Genomic DNA, 26735 nt, shown 5'->3' on the forward strand with positions numbered 1-26735 from the left:
CATTTGCCAAGCTGAGAAGGAAAACCAGGAACACTGATTTGGGATACAGACATCTTAAATTCCAAGCTAAATGCCTGCCACAATATCTTATTTAGTTGAAAGGCAGAGTAGGGGGAGGGAGAGAGGGAGGAGAGAGAGAAATGGACGAAAGGATGGGGAGGGAGGAAAGGAAGGGGAGAGGAAGAGAGAGAAAACTGATTTTCCATGGGCTGGTTCACTCCCCAAATGCTCACAATAATGTAGTCTAGGCCAGGCCAAAGTCAGGAAATGGATCTAGGTCTCCCAGAGCAGGGGTAGGGACCCATGCACACAAATCATTCTCTGCTGCCTACTAAGGTGTGCAATATTAGAAAGCTGAATCTGAAACAGTGAGCAGGCTTGATCTCAGGCAATCTGATATGAAGTGAGGCATCATAAGTGGTGGCTTATCCTGTTTGTCTACAATATCCACCCCTCAACACTTGCTTTTGAAAACAAATCTTTAAACACTGAATTGGCCTTTTCCTGGAGATAATCCATCTGACAAACCATACTTAAAACAGAAACAGTGAAACAACCAAATGTCAAAATCGTTCACTTCTTAGGATACAAAAAGTGGTTGTTCAGAAGAGCAGGAAAAATATTTTTCACTGAAATTAGAAGTCATTTATCATCAATTTTGACATGAACATGGTCATTTTTAAATTGACACTGAGGTGTAGAAAACAGAAGACAACTCACTTCTAATATATTATAAAAGGGTTGTCTGATGATTAATGATTTTACTTAGCATTATTGTACTAGTTTGTTCATTAAAATTTTCATAGATAACTTATGTATATATGCTCAAAAATTCAAAGTGTACTAAAGGATATATCTATATATATACATATATAAATGTTCTACTTCTCATCTCTGCTCTCCAAAACTGGTCTCATTCCTCAAAGCGAACACCATTATCTGTTACCTGCAAATACGACTAAATCTATCCCACGAATACACAGTATTTGCTTTTACAGGAAAATTAAAGTTTATATGACTGCCTAGAAGAAAAACATTAACTATTAATGATCTCAAGGATAGTTTTTAAGTTTTACAGACTCTTTAGAAATCAATTACTTCATCCTTAGTTTCAACAGTACAAAATACATAACATAACATACAACATGTTTAAATGTTAAAATATTTTGTACACTTGAATAAAACTCTGGCAACTTACAATTCTACCCGTATTATTGAGGTTTTAATGATTTCCCGTGAAAAGACAAAACCCTTCTGTTGATAGGATCAGTCTTTACTTGCCAGATTCCCATCTTCTCATGCAATCTACATTCCAGAGATCTTCTTTGATGTTGGTGGTACAAGACTTAAGAATTTCCAGTCTTAGATGCCATACTCAGTACTATCTTGGTTACGACCTGTATACCAGCCAGTTCTGGTTGGGTACCTGTCATGTTTCTTAGTTCTGAGATCCCATTTTAGTAACACATCACAAAGGTTACATACGAGCTCTAGTGCCCATCTTAAACTGGATCTTGCTCCTCTAGCCAGGGCTGTTTTTTTTTTCCCCAGAATCAATTGTGTCTGTGTGGCCTTACCTGTCTGCAAAACACGCTGGTTGCTTATGGAGACTCTTATGAACGCTACAGGATGTCAACTGTTTAGCTCAGTTGCCACTGGGCCTTCCAGATCTTCATCCCGACCTTTCCACCATGTTTTACTTGCAGCACCTGTATCTAAGCCCTCCTTGGGGTGGACAAGTCAAGAATAAGGTGTTCGTACATTTTTATGGTTCACTGAATATTGCCCAAATTTGTCCACCTGAGAATGCCAAAATATAGACTTGTTCATAAAATCAGCTTTACCTTTTAAAACTATGATCCCATCTATCAACCTCGTAGAGTCCAGGGAATGGATAAATCCACAAGGCAGTGGTGGAGTAGCCTGAGTTTTCCACTACTGACACAGAAAATTTCAATTCAGAAGCAGAGTTCAAATACTTCTCTCAAAGGTAATTTGATCTGTGCTCTTTGTGAGAGAAAGTATAGCTCAGTAAAGGATATAGTCTGGATTAAGCCCTATCTCTGTCTCATTTTTATGTGACCTCAGGCAACTGACTTATGCATCTAAGAAAGCTTCCTCAACTATGAAATAGGAATGATACTATCTCCCACCTCGTAGGACTGTCATGCTGGCTAAATGGGATAATGTGCAAAGCACTTAAAATGGTATCTGGCACATGGTATTACTTAATAAATTCTAGCTATGATTAATTTGTAGATTAGAAATTATCATTTTAATGAAGAAAAATAATTCTGTACAGAGAATTGAAACACGGAAAAGAGGAACCTTTTCATTTATCATACAAACATAATAGCAATATGGATAAGTGTCAAGGCTAAGTGCTTTATGTGTATTATTTAATTCACACAGTTCTACAAGGTAGAATTTATTATAAACTTTTGAAATGGAAGAACTAAAGTTCCACCAGGTTTCCAAAAGCAATGGAGGCAGAAAGCGTGTAGAACTGGATTTGAACTTCTGACAATCTGAATGCATCCACTTCACTGGGCAGGCAGCAAAGCCCATGCCCTGCTCTGTCGCCACTACATTCTCTTCCTCTTGAGCCTGGTAATGGCACTAAATAAGTCCTTTTTTTATTTCATTGTGCATCACAGGGGAAAGGCTTCATCACAAACTGTGGTTTAGGTAGGAAAATAAACTTGGATTCAGCAAATTAACTTTCAGCCTTTCCTTCAATGACTGGGTCTCAGACTATTAAATTTTGAATTTCAGAAACACGCTCCAGCAAAGAACAACAGCTGCTGCCGAATCCCAATCCACAAGGCAACAGTTGCTGTAGCATCTGGACCGACAGTTACCAAAGTTACAGCAGTAAATAAGGGGAAAGTCCCCATGCAGGCTGACCCTTCAAAAGCTTTTCCCCATGCCTGCATGGCTGGCTCAAAGGTGTCTACACCAGGAGGGCCGGTGGCATGTTTTATAACAAGTAAGGCTGTTCAGGCAGGAGTAGCTGACCTCTGCTCAGTATCGGTGGAATGGATGCTAAAGTTGTCAGCTGGAAGTAAATGGAGATTTTAATTGAAACACATACAACCATCTCCAACTGGGGGGTGGGAGGAAGGCAAACCAGAGAGTCTTTCTAAGTTATCTAATGAGCACCCAGCATGGTTTAGCTTTCTACAAATGATCTCCCATTAGCCTGGGCTTGTTTTCCAAACAAATATCAAAGGAAAACCTTTCAGCTTGTGTACACTTGGCACTACTTCGTAATACCAACTCTACTAGCTAATGTGAAATATAAAGTGTAATTCAGGGTCATGTTTATTTTTTTTCTTCGGGGAAAATGGAAAAGAAACAATATCGGCATATAAAAACTGAATTTAAAATACACCTAATAACAAGTCCCTCTATATATTATGCCATGCAGTGATTTATAGAATCATGCATCAATCTCATTTAAAATTACTTTTCACAAACATATTCTCTGTATTTTTTAAAATTTGAAAGGCAGAGATACAGAGAGAGAAGGTGGAAGGGAGGAGAGTAATTGAGATTGAGCTCTCTCATCCACTTGTTCACTCCCCAAATGGCCACAATAGCCAAAGCTGGGCTGACCCAAAGCCAGAAGTTTCTCCCAGGTTTCCCACTTGGGTGCAGGAGCCCAAGCACTTGGGCCATCTTCTGTTGCTTTCCCAGGCATATTAGCAGGAAGCTAAATCAGAAGTGGAGCATCTGGGACTTGAATTGGTGCCCATATGGGATGCCAACACTGCAGGTAGACTCTTAACATTTTATGCCACAGCACCAGCCCTTGCATTTTTATTAGTCTAAAATATGCATTATTCTATTATTATTTTTATTCCTGTATAAGAAATTAATTTTATGTCTAGTCTTCATTTATAGCATCTTACCACCTAATTAAAAGGAAGAATTTCTTCACTGAGGGTAAAATGCTGGCTATTTAGCAAGATGGTTTACTCTCATGCAGACTTTGTATAAATGGCATGAACATTTTTGTGAAGACAAAAAGGTCATCATTTATTACTGCTCAAATTGTTTAGCATTTCTAAAGATCACCAGTGCTTTACTTCTTTCATTATGTTACTTATTTTAGAGATATCACAGGTAAGGTTAAGATACTTGACAATAGTGATACTCAAAAACATAAGAGGTTTAAAAATGAAGCTAACAAAGAGAACCATTCCACAGGTAAGATTTTCCATTAGTGAGAAGGTGAACAGCTGACCTGTTTTATTATCAAGGGAGCTCCTTTACTATACTACTATGAATTCACATACTTTAGTTGGAATTGTACAAAATTCCCATAAAGAAGAAAACCTTATTTTTTCTATTTCTTTAAAATACATTTCTCAACCATGTCTAAAACAAATGGTCCTGTGTGTTTCATTCAGATGAGAAAAGGAACAGAGCAGAACTGGATTAATCCAAGAAAGGGACTTAATGAACTCAATTAGAAGATTGCTATACTCCCTAAATTGAGTTCTGACATTTTCTGGGTAGAATATGAATGAAGGAATGTCATTAATCATTGGCAAGGAATCTGCTAAGGTGTAAAGGTGATGCCTGGGTGATGTTTATTCTAAGGATTCCTAATGTCTTGGCCTCTTCAAGAATTCTGTACAAATAAACTTGGTTCAATATTAACCATAGTTAGTGAACCTGAGGATAAAGAAATACAATTAGTCATCGAGCAAGGCATCTTTCATTCACCACTGGAAGCTTGCCAAGAGTATACTGTGCTATTGTATATCACTCCATTCCTAATAACTTGAACAAATGGAGATTTAGTTGCCTTCAAAAATTATGCATTTTAAATGGGGATTTAAGGTTACTAAAAAGCAACTATGAAAAATCAATAGCTATTTAATAAGCACTGTATCAATGCACAGTAAGTAAAAACACGCATTCTTACATAAAGTAGCTTTCAACAATGCTCTGGAGGCGCTAATACTTTTAAGTTCTGAAAAACTGAGTGCATAAAGTTGTTTGTATTCATCTTTCCCCCATAATCTATATATGAAGTCAATTGTGTATTAAATTGTTATGGACAAAATTCAAGTCATTACACATACTGGGCAGTTATCATTGTAGGCATCATCACGCCTATTGCTGTTGCTAGGTAGAATACTTATAATAGGGTCCTTCTACATTTTTGCATATAATATTGTTGAAAGAAGCTTTATGTAAGAAATTTGATATAGAAACAATATTCTATGAAGTATAACACAGAACACTTAGCAATTTCCAAACAAATTTGCTTTTAAAATTGGAACCCAACACTATTATGAAAAAATTTCAGCAGGACAATTAATTTCACAAACTGAGGTATAGCATGTGTGTGGCGTGGTTTTATGAGAGCTATCAACTCAACAATCATTTTTCATAATCAGATGAGCCACTTAACGTATTGTGATTGCAACATAACACACATCCACTATACTGAGATATCTACAAGACAGGATGGTATAGGAAAAGAAGTCTCCTCCTAAAGCTGCCTTTCTCATGCATCACTGTGCAAAGTTTGCCTCATGCAATTTGAAATAGGACCAGTATATTATCAGTCCTTCATATAAAGAGTTATCACAGCTGGATCATACAAAATCCAGCTCAAACACAGCCTTCCAGAAGTTTACTATGTATTTGAAATTATTATTATACAGACATGCACAATAAAGCATAGTAGAAAACAACAGAATGCATTTTTCTTTTTAATCCACATACTGCCTGCCAGCCATCAATGAACAGATTTCAATTACTTCCTTGATATATCCTTCAGTACAAGGCATGATTTATTCTGTCATACAAATTTTCACAGTTTTGTTGCCATAAACTACTACCTATAATCTAGAGACTATCAACTCAACACGATAGAAATGGTCAAGAGTTTTACTGACAAAATGTCTTCCAGTTTAGAGGAGAATTACTCTAGGAAAATAGGAAATCCTCTACACCCTACAGGACTGGATTCTACTTCTCATTTTTTTTATAAGCTACTAAACTTAGAAATGAAGAGTACCCACTCACTTTTTCAGAAGTTATCAAGTTAAATTTCACTGAAGGCAGATATTAATCACTAGTGCATTTTATTTTTTATTCTGTATTTTTTTTATTTTTTTAACTTTTATTTAATGACTATAAATTTCCAAAGTACAGTTTATGGAGTACAATGGCTTCCCCCCTCCATAACTTCCCTCCCACCCACAACCCTCCCCTCTCCCACTCCCTCTCTCTTTCATTCACATCAAAATTCATTTTCAATTCTCTTTATATACAGAAGATCAGTTTAGCATATATTAAGTAAAGATTTCAACAGTTTGCACCCACACAGAAACACAAAGTGTAAAATAATGTTTGAGTACTAGTTATAGCATTAAATCTCAATGTACAGCACATTAAGGACAGAGATCCTACATGAAGAGTAAGTGCACAGTGACTCCTGTTGTTGACTTAACAAATTGACACTCTTGTTTATGGCGTCAGTAATCACCCTAGGCTCTTGTCATGAGTTGCCAAGGCTATGGAGGCCTTTTGAGTTCACCGACTTCGATCTTATTTAGACAGGGTCATAGTCAAAGTGGAAGTTCTCTCTTCACTTCAGAGAAACGTACCTCCTTTGCTGATGGCCCGGGGTGCCGGCACCACAGGCGGAGGATTAGCCTAGTGAGCCGTGGCACTGGCCAAGCTTAGCCTTTAATGGAGAACATGCAATGGCTCATATTTTAAAAAGACTATTATTGAAAGAAAACTAGTGAAAAGGATAAGCCATCGAGTAACAAAGGAGAAGGAGATCGGAAGTCTCAGACAAATGATGACCCCAGCACTATTATATTCAAGAGAAAGAGCAAGAGAGGAAATTTTCAGAAATAAATTGTGCAAAAATACAATTTCTTCAAAAATGCAAAGGCCATGGAGCCCTGATTTCCTGCTATATTCCTTACAAGTTTGCTTTTCATTTTCAATTTGTTTGTATTCAATTAAACCACTAGGTAAGGAGGAAGCAGTAGAAGAACAGGAAGTTCTAAATATAGTCATCCTAAGAATAATATTTATCCATTTAATGAATATAACAATCTTCCTGAACGAGTAATAAAGGACACATTTGGAAACTGTAATGAGTGATTTTTGAAAACTTCTCTGGGTGGTGTGGAATATGAAGACTTAGCCCCCTCTGTGACTCATCCACTACTTTTTGAGTTCAAGATTCTCTTCCTGTCTAATGGAATACTTGGAGTCATAGAAAATTATTTAGGAAAACAGTTTTGTGCTTTGGATTTGGTAAAATGCCAGACTCCAGGAGCTCATGTCAACATCAGTCATGAAGCAAAATTCATAGAGTGAATTCTGTATAATAAAGATGTTATTTGTGGTGAACTTTATCACGCACTTTGTACTTTGTCTTTTGAATCTTGTCAAAGTTTATTTATGAATTATTTCACTTATCTTGGTGCTCAATTATCTTATTACACAGCTCTTTAACATTTTAAATCATATCTAACCAGGAAATCTAAAGATTAAGTGTCATTTTAGCGAGGCTGGCGCTATGGCATAGCGGGCAAAGCACCACTTGTGGTACTGGCATCCTGTTTTTCGAGTCCTGGCTGCTCCACTTCCCATCCAGCTCCCTGCTAATATATGTAGGAAAGCAGCAGAATATGGCCCAAGTCCGTGGGCCCCTGCTCCCATGTGGGAGACTGGGAAGAGGCTCGTGGCTACTGGCTTCAGTTTGGCCTAGTTCCGGCTGTTACAGCCATTTGGGGAGTGAGCCAGGGGAAGGAAGATCTCTGTCTCTCCCTCTCTACCTTTCAAATAATTAATTTTTTAAAAAGTATTATGCTAGCTGTCTTGTTCATATGGTTAAACTAGAAACATCATTTATAGTAAATCAGTAAGATATTTGATAGAAGCGGCAAGTACATATTTATAACTTGAAAATGGTGTACTGTGAGTATTAGGAATGAGAACAGCAGTAGCATCTGACATTGTTCTGTGTTAGGGTTTAAATGTGTACCCAAAATTAATATATTGGAAATGTATTCTCCAATGTTAATAGTACTTGCAGGATGGATGATATCTCTCTTTCCCCCTGCTCCTCTCAACTCTCTGCCTTTCAAATGAAGTGAAAATATATTTTTCTTGATCCTTAAAACACCATCTTGAAGGGGGGGCAGCATTATGGTGTAGAGGGCTAAGCCTCCACCTGTGGTGCCAGCATCCCATGTGGGCACCAGTTTGTGGCATGGCTGCTCCTCTTCCTATCCAGTCCTTTGCTGTGACCTAGGAAAGCAGTGGAAGATGGCCCAAGTGCTTGGGCCCTTGAACCCACATGGGAGACCTGGAAGAAGCTCCTGGCTCCTGGCTTCAGAATGGCTCAGCTCCTGCTGTTGTGGCCATTTGGGGTGTGAACCAGTGGATGGAAGACCTCTCTCTCTTTCTCTTCCCCTTTCTCTGTCTGTAGCTCTACCTCTCAAAGAAATAAATAAAATCTTAAAAAAAAAAAAAAACACACCATTTTGAGGTGGAGAATTTGGGACATAATTAGAATTAGATGACGTCACCAGGGAGGGAGGGGGCGGTGGGCCCATAATGGCATTAGTGTCCTTACATGGAGAAAGAGACCCAAGGCAGCACAGTTGCTCCCTATGACCGTCTGCCACAATGTTCTGCACACCACAAAAGCCCTCGCCAGATGCCCACACTACGCTCTCCGCCTTCATGGTCCCCAGAATCATGAGCTCAGTAAGCCCTTGTTCTCTATAATTTATGCAACCTGTGGTATTCAGTTACAGCAACAGAAAACAGATTAAGACATTCTGTATCTGGAAGAATGCACAATCTGGAAATCTACAATCCTGTATATGTTTAAGTGAGTTTTTTTAATTCTTAAAAAAGCATTTTAGTATGGAAAATCAGAAACCATATGAAAATAAGAATATTTTAATAAGTCACCCAGGACACACCCACCGGACTGAACAACCACCAACTTAGCCCTTCTTTTTCTTCTAACTGACCACCTCAAGGATTCTACTGGGATATGGTTACACCATTCAGATAAAGATCTACCCGAGTTATTTTATTCTTTATGTTAATATCCTAAAAGCATACACACACTTTCTTTATGCTGTTACCAAAGTAGTTATTTGGGAAAAGGAAATATATTGTCTCAGTGGAGAAGGAAAGAGTGGTTTCGATTCCACTTTCATATAATCGAGGAAGGGCAAGAATCTCTTGAGATGGTGCACTTTTAGCTGAGTAGTTAAGACATTCACATCCAATATCAGGCTACCTGAATCCAATTCCTATCTCTGGCTCCAGTGCAGACTCCAGAAGTCAACAGGAAGTTGGACCCTGCCACCTCCTGCGAGACATGGATTGAAATCTTGTCTCCTAGGGTTAGCATGGCATAGCATTGGCCATTGTGTATGTGCATATGAGAGTGCATGTTCACGCTCTCTCTCTCAAATAAACATAGTTTCTGAAAAAGATTCCCTCTATACCAAATCCTAGTGAGAAACTGGATGACTTTTCTATGTCCCATGGCACATCAGACTTAACTGGAGATAATGAGCTTACTGGCATTATGCACACTATGCAATGTATCCAGTCTACACTGAGCTGTGTTTTCAGGCCAGAAGACAAAAATGTTTCCAGCGAGTTCTAATTTATACCCCCATTAAATATTTTCCTTGATTTTCATTAAAATAAGAAAATCAGTTTTCTCTATTCAGTGGCAGATCAATTTAACTGAAATAAAATTTCTCCTGTAATTTACCCATACTTACTCAAAGGATTAGTGAGCCTCTGTCAGAGAACAGATACTTGTCTGCTCATTAACATTCATGACCAAGAACCCTTCTGGTAGGGCTGGTTTCAGAGTCTGATAGAGCAATACTTAAATGAAATTGGCTTGTCTGTAAAACAGCTGCTCAGCAAAGCCACCATGCAAGGGAATTGGTGATAATAAGATGATAATATTTCAACTACACTGGAGCATAATGCGTTATAAGTTACTTTGAGGTGTGTGGTAGGGTCCGAGAGTTAGAAAAAGATGGGTCGTCCATCCTAAAAGCCATGGAGCTGCTGATTAGCAGTGTGCATCCTTAGTTTTGAAGGATTTGTCAAAGACCAAAGAGGGTGGAGGGATAAGAGGAAGGAAGAAGGGAAAGGAAAGGAGGGAGGTGGGCAGCGAAGGGAGAAGGAAGATAAATGTTCAAAGACCCGGGCCCTTCATGAACTGCATTTCAAAGACCTGGTACAGAGGATCAACCCTTTCAGTATTGTGCCAGCAAAAAGCTTTTGTGATTTATCAACCTGTTCACGAGCTCTGTCAAAGCCAACTCCCTAGTTCTCCAATTTATATTTTTGGATGGTCTGCCCTTTGGGAAAATTGGCAGGTTACTTCCCACTGCCAGAGAGACCATTTCTCTAATTTCTAGGACATAGCTCAGCACATTCTGATCACAGGAAGTCTGCTCTTCAGATTAAATACATGTTACTGAGGTGGTGGTTGAGCACATGAAAAGCACATTCAACTAATTACTTCCTTTGATGTACACAATAAGGAGACTAGAAGCACAGTAAATGGAAATATATTTATGTATCCTTACAGTGATATCATAAAAGTGAGGTGTGTGTGTGTGTTTTCATGCATGTATTTGTTAGTGTGTTAGGACGTGGCAGATAGTATAACAATAGTGCTTGCCTAACTGTGCTTTATTTAGAAAATCCTCTGTGCCCTTTAATTCCTAGTGAATCCATTTTTAAAAACCCCAACATGGTTAACGGAAACACTGGAAGATAACACAACTGGAAAGACATTGTGACAATTCTAATTTCAGATTTCAGGGGCATCCTGCCGCCATGTCTCTTAATCTCCATACTCCATCAGGAGAAGAACATGCCCCAGGAAGTGCTACTCCCTAAAGATCCAGAACAAAATAGATCAAACACATCACTTAGGGGCAAGCCACGTTGAACAAGGGTTATAAAAGGCAAATTCCAACCTGCACAAAGATGTGTTTTGGAAAAAAAAACAAATGTTTTCTGCTTGTGCCCTGAAATTTTATGGTTGTTACAAAATAATAGGCTGATAAGAGAAATAAAACATTCCTACAGAATATTTACACAGTAGATATGTTAAATGTTAACAAATTTACATGTTTAGAAATAAATCCATAGTAGATATGTTGGCCACATGTCCCAGTGGCTACAAAATTTCAGGAACCATTTCTTTCTTCTCTCTGCTTCTTTAACTATCCCAATCAGAAGGCATTCTTTAAGAGTGTTAGACGGCCAGCCCTTCTCTGACATATATAAGTGGAACATATAACATTTTTTTTTTCTTGTGGTCATCTCCTGTAGGATTCAGTCAATTTTGCCTTCTTTAGTGTGACTTTTATCCTTCTGTCTTTCCCACAAGGTAAACTCTCTGACAGGCAATGATTAGATTTTTGTCATTGTTAGTCATCTTTTTAGCTACTACACATTTGGGTAAGTGTTTTCTATATATATAGCAAGTTGTGAATAAATGTTTTCAAATTGAAATCACACACACACACACACACACACAAACACACACACCTTACTCACCCAAACACAAAATATCACCCATGTGACAGGAAATATGGAAAATTCTACTACCATATGGAAAATTACTTAGTTTTTTTTCCTTTTCAAATAAGTGTATTCTCTGAGAAAATTAGGTCATATTTTACAGAAGTCATTACATTATTGTCATCTCTACAGTATATAGATGAGAAATGATATTTAAAAAGAAAACACAAGCAGATTTGCAGTATAAAAATATTATGCCACTGTATATAAATTATTTCCGCATTCAGTACAATGGGTATTCTGAGGATATTACTATAGAATAAGTTCTTCATAAGAATGGAAAGTACTGTTCAATTTTTTTATTTTACTTTTAAAAATGTACTTGCTGCCTAAATCTCAGAACAAATGTATAGCATTAAAATACATAAATAAAAACCAGAAGGGAAGTAAAATAATAAAACCAAGGCGAACACACTAGACAAAAAACTTCATATGGAGTTCCAAATGTGAATAAATTTCAGCTCATATAAAGCTGAAGGAAAATAACCAAAATAAAATATTCATTCAACTAAATTTTCCCCATCTCTGAATAATCCATATTGCACAGATAGTTTTGGAGAACAGGCTGCTAGTTCCTACATTTAGATAGAAACCGTTAGGTGTTGTAATGTAAGGGGAATAAATAATATGCCTTCATTGATTTAACAACAGTTTTTGATTTCTACTTTAACTTAGGGACATCTTCCAACTAAACATTATTGCCTGGCTAACGAGTTATTAGTAATTTTTCATCAGAGTCCATGCAATACAATACAGCTTAGATAGAATTTCCACCAACTTCCTATAACATTACTATTTATAAGTTTGATGTAAATATTCATGTACAGTCTTTATTTCATTCTTGGTGGAAACGTGGCAATCCATTTGCCTGCATGGAGCTACGGGTTCGTTGGAGGCTGGACTATTATTAGGTGGATACTTTTCTTTTTTAAGGATTAAAAACACCTCCTTCTAATTTTCTCTGACTGTTCAACTTCCCACAATAACCAGGCTAGGATAGGCAGAGGCAATAGAGGGATAAATAGTGCTCACCATGAAATGCCAGCATATCTGGGGAATGGAAAACACTGGAGAGAGAGATTATGGTGTATACAGAGGTGAGAGCAGGGACCCAGACATGGTCAGCCTGAAACGGAGTCTTGAATCTTCCTCCTGATACATGAGTGCCTGTGTGCTGTAATTTACCCCTTACAAACCAGTTGAACCTCTTAAATGGTGAGGAGCTGAGACAGGTATTTGCTTATCACTATTACTACCACTAGAATGTTTTCTTGTTCTCCATTTCCAAGAACCTTAGCCAATAAGCCTTAGAAGCACACTAGTAATGGGAGTTTTCTACACACTTGGACAGGTCAGAGTGTCAACAGTTACAAAAACACTAGATAAATGAATAGGTGCACCAAGATGACCATTCCTTTGCATGTTTATATGATTTTATTTATTTGCATGTATAATTCTGGATAGCTGGGTCATTTGGTAGAGGTGAAAAGTCATTATTTTGCCTAGAATTTTTGGCTGGATCTGCAAACATAGTTTTAACCTCTGGGGTGCAACAGAAAAGCTGGGCTTGGTTGCAAAGCATGTAACCAATGAACAGGCTTGAATATAAAGGGTGAGAGCAGTGCATGAGGTCTAATGAGAGCCAGAGGTGGAGATCTGTCCATAGAAAGTAGAAAAAAACATATGTAAACAAAAACCTTGTAAGATATTTGGATACTCTCATGGGCTTTTCAGCCAGATCCGAGTGCCTTTAGGGCTGATTCTGAGGCCAGAGTGCTATTTAGGACATCCGCCATTCTATGAGTCTGCTGAGTATCTCACTTTCCATGTTGGATCACTCTCCCCTTTATTTATTCTATCGGTTAGTGTTAGCAGGTACTAGACTTGTTTATGTGCTCCCTTTGACTCTTAGTCCTTTCATTATGATCAATTGTGAACTGAAATTGATCACTTGGAATAGTGAGATGGCATTGGCACATGCCACCTTCATGGGATTGAATTGGAATCCCCTGGTATGTTTCCAACTCTACCAATTGGGGCAAGTCAGCCCGAGCATGCCCCAAATTATACATCTCTTCCCTCTCTTATTCCCACTTTTATGTTTAACAGGGATCACATTTCAGTTAATTTTCAACACTTAAGAATAACTGTGTGATAATTACAGAATTAAACCAGTCATATTAAGTAGAACAGACAAAAAAAAAATACTATGAGGGATAATGTATTAAGTTGTTCATTAGCAGTCAGGGCTATGCTGATCAAGTCACCATTTCTCATAGTGTCCATTTCACTTCAGGAGGTTTCCTTTTTGGTGTTCAGTCAGTTGTCACCGATCAGGGAGAACATATGGTATTTGTCCCTTTGGGACTGGCTTACTTCACTCAGCATGATGTGTTCCAGATTCCTCCATTTTGTTGCAAATGACTGGATTTCGTTGTTTCTTACTGCGGTATAGTATTCTAAAGAATACATATCCCATAATTTCTTTATCCAGTCTACCATTGATGGGCATTTAGGTTGGTTCCAGGTCTTGGCTATTGTGAATTGTGCTGCAATAAACATTAGGGTGCAGACCGCTTTTTTCTTTATCAATTTAAACTCCTTTGGGTAAATTCCAAGGAGTGGGATGGCTGGGTCGAACGGTAGGGTTATATTCAGGTTTCTGAGGAATCTCCAGACTGATTTCCATAGTGGCTTGACCAGTTTGCATTCCCACCAACAGTGGGTTAGTGTCCCTTTTTCCCCACATCCTCGCCAGCATCTGTTGTTGGTAGATTTCTGTATGTGAGCCATTCTAACCGGGGTGAGGTGAAACCTCATTGTGACACTCTGGCAAAAAGATCTCTGTGAGTGAGATCCCAGTGGAAAGAACAGGTCTTCAAAGAGTGAGGTGCCTTTCTCTGAAGGGAGGAGAGAACCTCCACTTTGACTATGACCTTGTCTAAACAAGATAAGAGTCGGAGAACTCAAGGGGCTTCCATAGCCTTGGAAACTCATGACTGGTGCATAGGGAGATTACTGATGCCATAGACAGGAGTGTCAATTTGTAAAGTCAACAACAGGAGTCACTGTGCACTTACTCCTCATGTAGGATCTCTGTCCTTAATGTGCTGTACACTGAGGCTTAATGCTATAACGAGTACTCAAACAGTATATTTCACTTTGTGTTTCTATGGGGGTGCAAACGATTGAAATCTTTACTTAATGTACACTAAACTGATCTTCTGTAAAAAAAAAAAAAAAAAAAAAAAAAAGAAAAGAAATTATCAATTCCCAACTTGACTCTCACTGGGATTAAACATGACAATAGGTCTGATCTGATTTCATCATCATTTAAAAAAAATCATCTATTATTTTTCACTTTATGTTTCTGTGTGGGAACAAACTGTTGAAATCCTTACTTAAGGTATACTAAGCTGATCTTCTGTATATTAAGATAATCGAAAATGAATCTTGATGTGAATGGAAGGGGAGAGGGAGTGGGAAAGGGGAGGGTTGTGGGTGGGAGGGACGGTATGGGGGGGAAAGCCATTGTAACCCATGAGTCGTACTTTGGAAATTTATATTCATTAAATAAAAGATAAAAAAAAAAAAGACTTAAGGGATTGGGTATAATTTTAGTTTAAGCCTCTGCCTGCAGCACCAGCATCCCATATGGACATTGGTTCATGTCCAGCTGCTCCATTTCCAATCCAACTCCCTGCTAATGGCCTAAGAAAACAGCAGAGGATGGCCGAAGTGCTTGGGCCCCTGAATCCATATAGGAGACCAGGAAGAAGCTCCTGGCTCCTGGCTTTGGTTCAGCCCAGCTCTGACTGTTGTGGCCATTTGGGGAGTGAATCAGCAGATGGAAGATATCTCTCTCTGCCTCTCCCTCTCTCTGTAACTCTGCCTCTCAAATAAATAATAAATATTTACTAAAAATTTTTAAAAAGAGTTAAGGGATTATTTCTGCTTAAGGACTAAATGTTTGTGTTCCCCTAAAGTTCTTATGCTGCAGCCCTAACCCCCAGTGCAATGGTGTAAGGAGGTAGAGTCTAAAAAAAAAAAAAAAAAAAAAAAAAGAGATTTGGATAAATACCAATGTCAAGACTCTAAACCTCTATTATATATACATACATCATAATGTTTCAATTCCATGTGTACTAGCCAAAGGCTGTCCAGCTATAAGAAAATTCGCAGCCAAAGGAAACATTTTCTGCAATTGATATTTGATATATTTCTTCAATTCTCTTTAAGTTGTAAAAGTTAGGACTAATGGGGACACAGGACATTTTTTGATTTAGAAAAGTTGGGGGAGAGTTCATGTTAACTTAGGTTTAGCTTTCTGACCTCCAATAAATATTTGCAATTACACAGTGCTACCTTTTAAATGCTACCCAAAGCATTAATTAAAAACTGGGAAAGAAAATGATGCTAAATTAAATATAGATTTATGGTAAGTGCATCGGAATTCAAATTTTAAAAGAATCATTATGGACACACAATCTAAAGTTCAATGTAATAAAAACATTTCTAATACAATCAGGAAAGCAAAACTGGAAATGAGTTATGAACACTGATTGAATTTAGCCTCTCTGAATATAATTTATAGTACATCACATGTATCAGGTGTAATTTAAATTGTTGCTATACTTAATGAAACAGGAAATGAAAGCTGTTACCTTCTTATTTCAATTAAGCACTAGTTTTTTTTTTTCTTACTTGAATTCTTCAAAAAGTTTGTGGAAAAATGAAATTAAAGTATAAGTTACTTTGGTAGAAAAGTTTTTAAAATCCATGTGTAAATTTAATGTACTACATATTCTCCATGAACTTTTTAAGTCCTATGGTATAGCAAAGAACATAAAGCCAACAAAGATATGGAAAATACAAATAACAAACCTTGGTTTCTGAGAACAGAGGATCAACAGCAAAATCTTAAATCAGAAACTTTGGATTAAGAGATTCCAGCAATAATGCAAAATGGTTCAACAAGTAAGAAGTTACCAAACAGAAAGCCAAATCCTTCATAGTACCATTGATTCTGGTGAGAAAATGAAATTTAGCAGGTTGCATTCCTCCACTGACCTAAGTGTGCTTCTGAGCTCACAACAACAGATACTCATCAGTCTATGCTGTAAGGAAATGCTTCTTTTTAAAAAGTGTTTTTCTTTAAACCACCCCCATAAATGCACCATCTTTGGGAAAAGTAATTTTGCAGGATCATATTTGTAGTATTGAAAGAAATCACACACTTGCACAACTGAGCTTCATGATGGCCCTGAAAGCACAGGAATTTTGATCGTGAAATTTTAATTGATATCTTTCTATTATCATTATTTTTAAGATTGAGTTCCTAGGAGCTGAGCTGAACTGAGCTGACCAGGGTCACACTTAGATTTTTTGTAGGTCTGCCTGAAAGATTCCTTGGAAAAATGTTTAACTCCTTTCCCATTGCAGCTTAAGACAACTCCAAGAAATGCACTGTTAAAGAATTCATCACCCCCTATGTCAGATCTAATCTTAGCAAAATCAAGGTCCTGTCAAACTGATTGACATTATATCCCTAGGTACATTAGAATGATTTATAATGTACCTGTAAAAAGACAGGAGAGAAAGACAGAGAGTGAGAGTAAGGGAGAGAGAGATTCTTTAATAAGACAAATGAGACCTGGACTTAAGTAATACAGATGCTAAGATAATAAATGTTATGAGAGTGGCAGAGGTTTGGCATAGTGGTTAAGATGCCTCTCCAGACATCCCATACTGGAGTGCTTGCTTAAGTCTGGTCTCTGCCCCACCCCGCTCCGCATTCCAACTTCCAGCTAATGAACATCCTAGGAGGCAGAAGTAATTTGGTCCCTTCCATGCATCAGGGATACCCAGACTAAATTTGCAGCACCTAGCTTCAGCCAGGCACAACCATGGCTACTGTAGTGAGTTAGAATATCCCTCCCTTCCTCCCTCCTTCTCTTTCCCTCTGTCTCCCTACCTCTCAAAAAATTTTAAATAAATAAAAATATTAAAGTTGAGAAATACAAGAAGTATCTGGCTCAATCCTATTGAATATGTTTACTTGTTTTAACTGTTAAATCAACTCTCTATAAACTATCATTTCATATCTTTATCAAAAGAATATTTTATACTGAATATTGTCATGACATCTTTTCATCATCTACAGCCATGGTAGACAGGTTTATAAATGCACTAGAGTTGTTTCCCAAAGTCATAGGTTAAAAACAAGGAGTGGATTATCTGCACCTGCCTTCTGTAATAATTAACAAGATGTCTCAATTTGCCTCAATTCGAAATGATTGATTATAGTTCCCTAAACACAGAGTGGCATCAGGGATCTACGACACTGGACTTTATTCTGTATATCAAGGGCAACTCCCAAGTGTATCTTGTTATATTCATAGCATCACTACTAAATAAAGGATTATTATCCTCCAATAAAGTTATACACACATTGCCTGTCTCAGTGAAAGAATGTGAAGATGCTGACACATTATTGGAGAAAACATGAAGTCCCAATCACTTCCATAGACAATGTCACAGCATCAGGAACACTGAGAACACAGGGTAGATGTGTCTTTTACAACGAAGAGAACGGATTTAAAAGAAATCAGTGTTGCAAAAATAATTGAAGGAAGCAATGAAGCAGAACATTGTAGCTATTACATAGAAAACATTGGCAAGCCTCCTCTCAACAGGCCCTATTGAGTCTTGACTTAAGAATGTGAAGAAATGAATAGCAGTTTTGTTGCACTAGGACTGCAATTCATGTAATCAGTAGGACACAGGTAGGCTGGCTAAAAGTTGCAAGTCAGGTTTACCTGAACCATAGTAAGGTACACTCATTTCTTAGAGCATTAGCAACCAAACAACATTAAAAATTTGTGAGTTTTATTGTTGTCATTATTAATAATAATGTTTCTAAAAATCAGATTGCATTTCACTGTTGGGATGGGGGACTCTCTGATGGGAGTATTCAATTCTGAAATCCTAGTAATCATGGTTTCTTTTTGTTCTTCCTAATTGAAAATGCTTAGTTTAACAAATAAAATATAGAGATGAAGTTGACTGCTCATAATCAGAAAGTCAAAATGGGGTTTAACCTTATGCTGAAAGCACTTCAAATGCAGTGAAAATGTGCTACATCATTGCAATAGTGAACTCTAAAATAAAGGAGTCCATGTCAGTTAAAACAAGCCTGTCTTCGTAAACGTGATATATTTCAAATCATCTTAAATGACACTTAATTTTTAAAATAAAATTCCCACATGGAAACTGAAGACAAGCTACAATGTGACAAAGCCTGATTAGAATCACTCTAACAATGAAAAATTGAGCTAAATCTTTCAGAATCAATCTCACAGGCAAAGCACAAATGCAAAACAGCTTGGTTAACTCAGGTTTTTCAAAGATATTACTATAAAAATAACATACTGTCAAGAACACTCATGCTTTTGCTAAAAATAGACAAAGCTATAAATGTCTAAGAGGAGCTGAAAAAAATCCTTCTTTAAAGAAAATACTTTTCATACCAATCCACAATTCTCAGAGACAAGCACACCTACGATAACGAGGAGCAGAAAGTGTTTTTTACTTACCATCAAATTTCTTATGCCTGGACACAAATGTTGTGCGCACGAAATGACTAGTCTCTTCCACGAGGTTTTCAAACTCCAGTTTGCTTTGTTGACTTAACTTGTCTTCCATTTCTGTAGTGCAGCACGTGTATTCCTGAGGGCAGATTCTTAAGTGCTCCCCTGCAATGAGAAACTCAACATGAGCATGGAATAAGGACTTTGGCTAGTTTTCAGAGATGTTGCTTCTCTAACATTTTGCTGTAATCTGGGGTATTTGTTCCATCTACTGCACCAGCTATAAGAGGCGGGGATCACAATACATCAGTGTACTTGACAGACCTTGGTTGAACCTGATGCTTAGTCTCCAGTGCCTACTATGTGAGTAAAATTGCATTAAAATCTACAAAACACCATGGCTTTTGCCTGCTTTTAAAGTGTACCAAATACACCAGATGACAAGAGATGTCACACAGTTGCACATGAACTTGTCTTTGGGAGCCTCACAAAGACATTGAGTCCTATCACCACAGTCGGCTGGACGGGAAGAGCAAGGGAGAAGGGTAACATTCCCTGGAGTTCTCGTTCCGCCAGTCCAACTGTGCGATGCATTAGCTTTGCTGCAGGTTAATGTGAATGTTTTTGATGGCAGGTCTCGTGTGCCACACATTCTTCAGTTGGCATTTCTTGTCAGACAGAAAATATTCCTTTCAAAGGAGGAAGGCACTGTTGGCTTCAACTAATGTTTATGTTCTGTGGAAGTGGAAATAGAAGGGAATGAAAGTCTTGTACTTAATGCAGCATATTTATCTCTTGATGTACCAGGCTACTTCTTTTGACATCATTGCTTTCCTAAGTGCTATTAGCAGGTAGAAGCCAATCCTTTGCTTTATGAAATTAAAGTGGTCTGTTATTGCATAAAATGTGAATTTCCAATTGATGCAACTCAGTGTCAAAAATGATTTTCAGAGCCCACAGACTCAAAAACTCAGTGTCAAAAATGTTTTTCAGAGTCCACAGAGGGAAAAAGGAAAATCTACCCAACATCTTCCTAAAAACAAAAAAATCACCCAGATGAATAAAGTCACTTCAGGGCATTGAAGGCCAAATGAGCAGAGTACTTGATGCTATGAATACAAACCTCACTTACAATGTTTAACAGCACTTATAAAAGTATATCTTCTGACCCTGGGTGTCTAAGGTACTTCATATAATTTGATATTTAAATTCCTACTTAAATAATACCAGAACAAAGAAAAATGATTACAGTACCTATTAAAATCAGGTTTTCCATAATTCCCAGGGCAAAGAAAGACTACAGAAGCCCTACTTTTTAAAGGAAAGGAAATGCATCATTCCTTACAATGATAAACATGACACTCAGGTTAATGTTTCCCCCAAAGGGAGAGGAAGAATTAGGGATTTGAGATAAAAGCTCAGAGACCCTTATCTGTAATCTTTTACCCTATTTCTTAAGATGTTTGATGGATATACAGTATTTATTGCATTATCTTTATTTTTTCTGTGTGATTAAAATATCTTATAGCAAAATATTTGCAATAGAAACGTAAACATCAGTCATCACCACAGTTTTGCTAGAGAGGAAAGAGATAGGTAGACATAAGGAGGGAAACAAGTTGTCCTTGACTATTATTACACACACACAGTCTCCCTGAAACCACCCTCAGACAACATGGCTCTGACACCATGATAGAATGAGGCTAAGAACAAGGCCACATCATAATTTTGTCAGAAGACGAGGACTGCGCCATTCACACAGCACCAAATACCGCCCATCTCAACCAAAACAGACTGATACTTCCTCACCATTTACAGATGTGTTCCCTCACCAGTGCCTCATCTTGTCTAAGATTTATTGAGATACCTTGATATAGAATCACCTGTTTTCTGACAGTACCCATCCTAGGTTCAACCCTGGGTCCAGTGGTCTGTTCCCCAGAACAGCCACCTGAATCCCCAGTCCCAGGGGATTCTTTCCAGGGCCCCTTTCCTGTGACATTCCATGGTTCCCTGTGGCATATTATTGCTCCCACAATCAGTGATAATCAAACATGTTTACATACAGACATGTTCTTGATCACCTTTGACTTGTATCCAAAACGGGAGATAGAAAACAATGTAAATCGTGAATTTTTCCCACAATGATTCTGACACCCAGAGCCCCACTGCAAAGCATGGTTCCAGAGATAGACACTGCAAAGGAATTAGGATAGCTTCATCAAAAGTAAATGGGCGTCAAGTCGCTAAGTTATTTTTATATAAAATATTAAGCTCTATACTATACTAAGAGTTCAACAAATAGTATGAAAAAAAAAAAAACTGTCCCTCAACAGTGGTGACAAGGGCTATTCAGAGTTAACCTTATATGTATAAAGTTAATTGAAAATAGATCTTAGTAAAAAAAAAAATAAGAATGGGAATAGGAGAGGGAGAGGAATAGAGGGAGGGATTGTGGGTGGGAAGAATCACCATGTTCCTAAATTTGTATTTATGAAATGCATTAAGTTTGTATGCCTTAAACAAAAGGTTTCAGGGGAAAAAAATCAAGCTCAATGGAAAAGGAAACAACAAAAACCCACAAGCAATTTCTGCATTTTAATAGCCTCTGTGTGTGTGTGTGTGTGCATGCATGCACCCGTGTGCATGTGTGAAGTTTATTACTTTTTTCCAAAAGCGATATTAAAAAGGTTCTGGTCATGTTTTTATTTTCTTAATAAATGTAGGTATTTTGAAAACACAACAATAAGTAGATTTGCATTTCATGTGTAAGGAAGAAAGCAAGCACAGTGTGGAAAGTGGAGCTGTTTCCTAAAGGAAATACAGTAAATTTGGGTTTCGCAAATATCATCCAGATAGATGATTTTAACAGTTCCTTTAACTCTGCTTTGGTCAGGATTTTCTGTGGTTTTCAGTTAATGCCTTCATCTCAGGATTGTAGAGGAGACTCTACTCTCTTATTTTCCTGACTACTTGAACAACAGTTTTCCTCTAAAAACCACAAAAACTCATTCTACCTCAGTTTTATTCATAGCCTAGAGTATGAGACACCATATGGATCAATGCCATTGATTTAAATTATCTATCCTTCTAGTTTCTCTCTCCATGTCTGCCTATCTTTCTCTCTCTCTCTTGATCTCTCTAGTTTTCTTCTGGCCAGGGATCCATGAAAATGAAGAAAAATTAATTGATTTCTTGAGAACATTTCCAGTTCTATGGACAGTGTAATATTCCATTGCATTAATAAGGTGGGCTCTTACATACACTGTGATGACCTTGTACATGCACAAACACCACACTACCATAATGAAATAACTTCAGTTTAACATTACCCACACAATCATTTTACTACTTGATGTAAAATATTGATTTTCTTGGAGTGAACAAAAATTATAATGACCCCCATTGGATCTAATTCCACAAATGTATATCAATGGGGTTTCATCCACAAATATCCCAAATACAAATAGAGAGAAAATGTTTATTTTTTGTTAAGTTTTTCACCAAAAGCCTTGTACACTTTTATTATAAGCTCAGATTTGATGATTCCAAAGAAAAATGTCACCCTGATGTGTTAACCCTTGAGAAATGAACATTTCCCTTGTGAAAACAGAGGAGGATGGAATAAGAAACAGAGTGGTAGGATTGTAAACTGGCTTATATCAAATCAGAGAAAAGAACATCCTGAAAAGATGTTAACATTAAATATCCGCTCAAAGCGAGTACGGAAATGCCCTTTGCACCCCTAATGATGACATAAATATATGTTGAGCTATTACTTTCCAAATACCTAAGTCTAAAAGGGAGATAAGAAGAACCTGGATTTGCATATGTGCTTTACCCTTCCCAGAAGTTCTATCCATTCACTACTTATCAGTAAAACTTGAGTATCTCAGGGGCCGGCACTGTGGCCCAGCGGGTGAAAGCCCTGGCCTGAGGCACCGGCATCCCATATGGGTGCCAGTTCTAGTCCTGGCTGCTACTCTTCTGATCCAGCTCTCTGCTATGGCTTGCTGGGAAAGCAGTGGAAGATGGCCCAAGTCCTTGAGCCCCTGCACCCACGTGGGAGACCCGGAGGAAGCTCCTGGCTTCGGATCTACACAGCTCCAGCCATGACAGCTGACTGGGGAGTGAACCATTGGATGGAAGACTTGACTTCTCTCTGTGTAACTCTCTGACTTTCAAATAAATAAAATCTTTAAAAAACAACAACAACAACAAAAAAAAAACTTGAGTATCTCGACACCAAGATTACTTGTCAACTTTAGGATGAACCTGAATCATGACTACTTTAACTTTTGAAAATCTAGATTCAGATAGGGCAGTGGTTCTTGGCATTTCTCCATACACTGGGCATTCCTTGAGTTAAGGAGCCTTCAGTTCCAAAGAACACAAGTCACACTTTTATGTTGCTACATCATTTCTTCCTTTTTTGTATACAGTGTGATTCACTTTGAAAATAATTTCACAGCTTACTTTTTATTACATATTTTGGGTTTTTATAAAATAACCTCATAGTCATACTTCCTGATATTTTAATCTTTTGACTGTACTATATCATAAACAGTTACAATAATACAGTTATTCAAATTGGATAAATTCTGATTTGATCTTACTATACTGCTTTAATATTTCAATTTCTCACCTGGAAAAGATAGAAATAATAATCACACTTAAAGGGATGATGCGAGTAAAAAGTTCACTAAATTAGGTACTTTCATTTCATAAATGAAAATATGAAATATAGCTAGTTAAATTAAAAATGTTATTATAATGATATCAAAGGCTATTCCTTACTATTAAAATACGACAATGGGAAAAAGCTCTATATTTGTAAACCTATAAAGTGGTTTGATAAGAAAAATATCCCTTCTAGTGTCTCATTATTACTAGAATTGATAAATATTCAATGTGAAGAATTCATACGTTCATATTCAATTATTTTCACAATCTAAATAAATACAAACTTATTACAGATATACAAGTGAGTTTTTGCCACTTTCAAAATGTTGCTAGAAATAAATGTTAAATGAATAATCACTATCCATCATTTTGGAGTTATATAACCTCTTCATGTTATGTCAAAGACGCAGACAGGTGCAACAGGATCAAATAGTTAACAGTGGCATCTATGTCTTAATGTCTCTCAGTTATCACAACAGTAAATTTGTACAAGCATTTTCTCTGAGGATAAGACAAATAGGGTGATGGATGTTTTTTGTGCAAACTTTCACATCATAAAGCCTTGGGCAGGCTTTATTCATTATTAGCACTCATTCAGAACAGCCTCCTGGTTGAACAGTTACCTCTCCCCATGTGGAGGATTTTACAAGTGCTTAAGGGCAAATGGGCTGTTTGAAAAACAGAAAGGTCGTGGCCAAACTGTGTAATATTTCTGGAGTTACTTTGTTTAAAAGTCTGGAGTATATACCCTGGAGTATATATGTATGTGTGTGTGTATGTGAATCAAATTTGATCTATACCCCTCAGGGTAGTTAACATTTAGAGTACTTCAAACAGGAATCCATGCTCTTGGGGTATCTACAGCAAGCCTTCCAACATTACTAGTATTATCTAAATCAATGCAAGGATTTATTTATTTGATTTGATTTGATTATTTATTAAGAGAAGTTAGATATAAATGTTCACAGCGAAGTAAGTGGTATTGAGCTCCATTCTGGAAATGTAGCAGATGATGGCCCAAGTACTTGGACCCATTACCCATGTGGGAGACCTGGATGGAGTTCCTGGCTCCTGACTTCAGCCTGGCCCAGAGCCTACTGTTACAGCCATTTGGGGAATAAACAAGATCTCTTTCTCTATGTGTCACCTCCTTCTCCCTGTAACTACACCTTTCAAAGAAATGAATAAAACTTAAACAAAAAAGATAAGTGATGTTCAAAATGTAAGACTTTCAACATTATTCACAAAAACTAAAAAGTGGAAACAACCAAAATGGCCACACACAACTAAGGAATACTATTCAGCCATAAAAAATGAATGAGGCACTGACTTGTGCTACAACATGAATGAACCTTGAAGGCGTTATGCAAAGTGAAATAAGACAAAAAGGGCAAATATCCCCTGTATGATTCCATTTATATGAAGTCCCTAGAGTGGTCAATTTCATGAACACAAAGTAGAATGGTGGTTACAGACGGCTGGGGAGGTGAAGTTGGGAGAAACGATTTAATGGTTGCAATTTCACTTTGTGATGATGAAAATATTCTAGAGATGCCATGGTGAGGATTGAACTTTATGAAATAACATGATGCCACTGAACTACACACTGCAAAATGGTTAAAATCTTAAAGCTTATGTTTATTTTACTACAGTAAAAAAAGTAAAGAGAAAAAAGTGTGGTTAAGAAGGGATTTCTTCAATTGAGGGCCCTATCCTAGGTCCCTGCAAGGAGAATTTTGCTCGCTGACATCACCAGAACTTAGAAGAATCCTGATGTTGGAAGGTCACTGAGTTAGTCTTGGAGAAAACCATGTAAACAAAGTACTTGCTGAGTGAGTGAGCGAGCGTGCACTGTGTGGCTCCTAAACCACTAGGGCCATGGTGCCCAACTAGATTGGGAACTGCTAGCAAGTAAATGTCCAAATATGTGATTGAATGCAGTCTGAGTCTTGCTTTCTTTTTACCTTGTACTGGACAGGTACGGAGGTGGAGAGCAGAAGCACTGAAGGACAGCTCTCCCCCTTCACTGATCTCAGGTCACGGATATCACCCAGAACAATCTTACAATTTTGAATGGTCAGAGAGGCTTAGGGTGATTCATTCTACTTGAACTTAACTTTTTTCTCTCCAGAACAGTTCTATACAGTAGGGCCTCTAGGCCAAATCCAGTCTACCAGCTGTTTTGGCAAGACTTGTGGGTAACAGTTAGGATGACACATTTTAAAAATAATATGTAGATGTTTTATGACATTCAAGTGCCCATAAATCTTTATCAGAACTCACCAGTGCCTGTTCAGTGTTAGGATGGCATCACCACAGTTATGACAGAGAGCATAATTCTCAAAATACTTACTCTCTGAAATTATCAATAATAGCTGCTTTGCTGTATGAAGAAACCAGCTCTGATCTTTCCTGTTACAATATCTCCAAGTGGCAAGGATATGAAACTGTTCTCAGCTTCAATATTCATGACAGGAGTATTTGAAATAATAGTGGAATTATTCCAAAATCATAATTCATGAAGGAGGAGAAAGTATTGTTCTGCAGGAGTTACTCACTGGCATTCTTTCTGCAAATTGCCTTAGGTTCCTTAAAATAAACCTGGCCTAGAGTTAGATATAAGATTCAACTCATCTGGAGCACAGCGAGACACCTCCAGGTCCACTAGTAATGAAAGGATCAGGCTAAGAAACTCTAAATGCAGCAAACGTGGAAATGAAGCCATGAAAATTGTGCCTTTATTCAGCAATCATTTGTTGTAAATGATGTATGTGTAAATCATGACAGGTTCTCGTTTAGAAGATCAACCACAGGGCTGTGTAATGGGCT

The 26735-nt window shown here is 37.6% G+C and overlaps 1 protein-coding gene across 4 annotated transcripts in view; it reads right to left on the bottom strand.

The window, feature by feature from the left end:
• GPC6 (glypican 6) overlaps positions 1-26735 on the bottom strand; it is a 1205004-nt gene that overhangs the window by 854599 nt on the left and 323670 nt on the right. For all 4 annotated transcript variants that reach the window (XM_089303510.1, XM_089303511.1, XM_051850542.3 and 1 more), the window contains one exon: positions 19230-19388. In XM_089303510.1, coding sequence (XP_089159636.1) covers positions 19230-19338 — 109 coding nt within the window. In that variant the 5' untranslated portion in view covers positions 19339-19388. The remainder of the gene's footprint in view (positions 1-19229; positions 19389-26735) is intronic.

This window comes from Oryctolagus cuniculus, chromosome 9, assembly GCF_051225735.1.
Source record: "Oryctolagus cuniculus isolate XC-2025 breed Fujian yellow rabbit chromosome 9, ASM5122573v1, whole genome shotgun sequence".
Classification (NCBI taxonomy): domain Eukaryota; kingdom Metazoa; phylum Chordata; class Mammalia; order Lagomorpha; family Leporidae; genus Oryctolagus; species Oryctolagus cuniculus.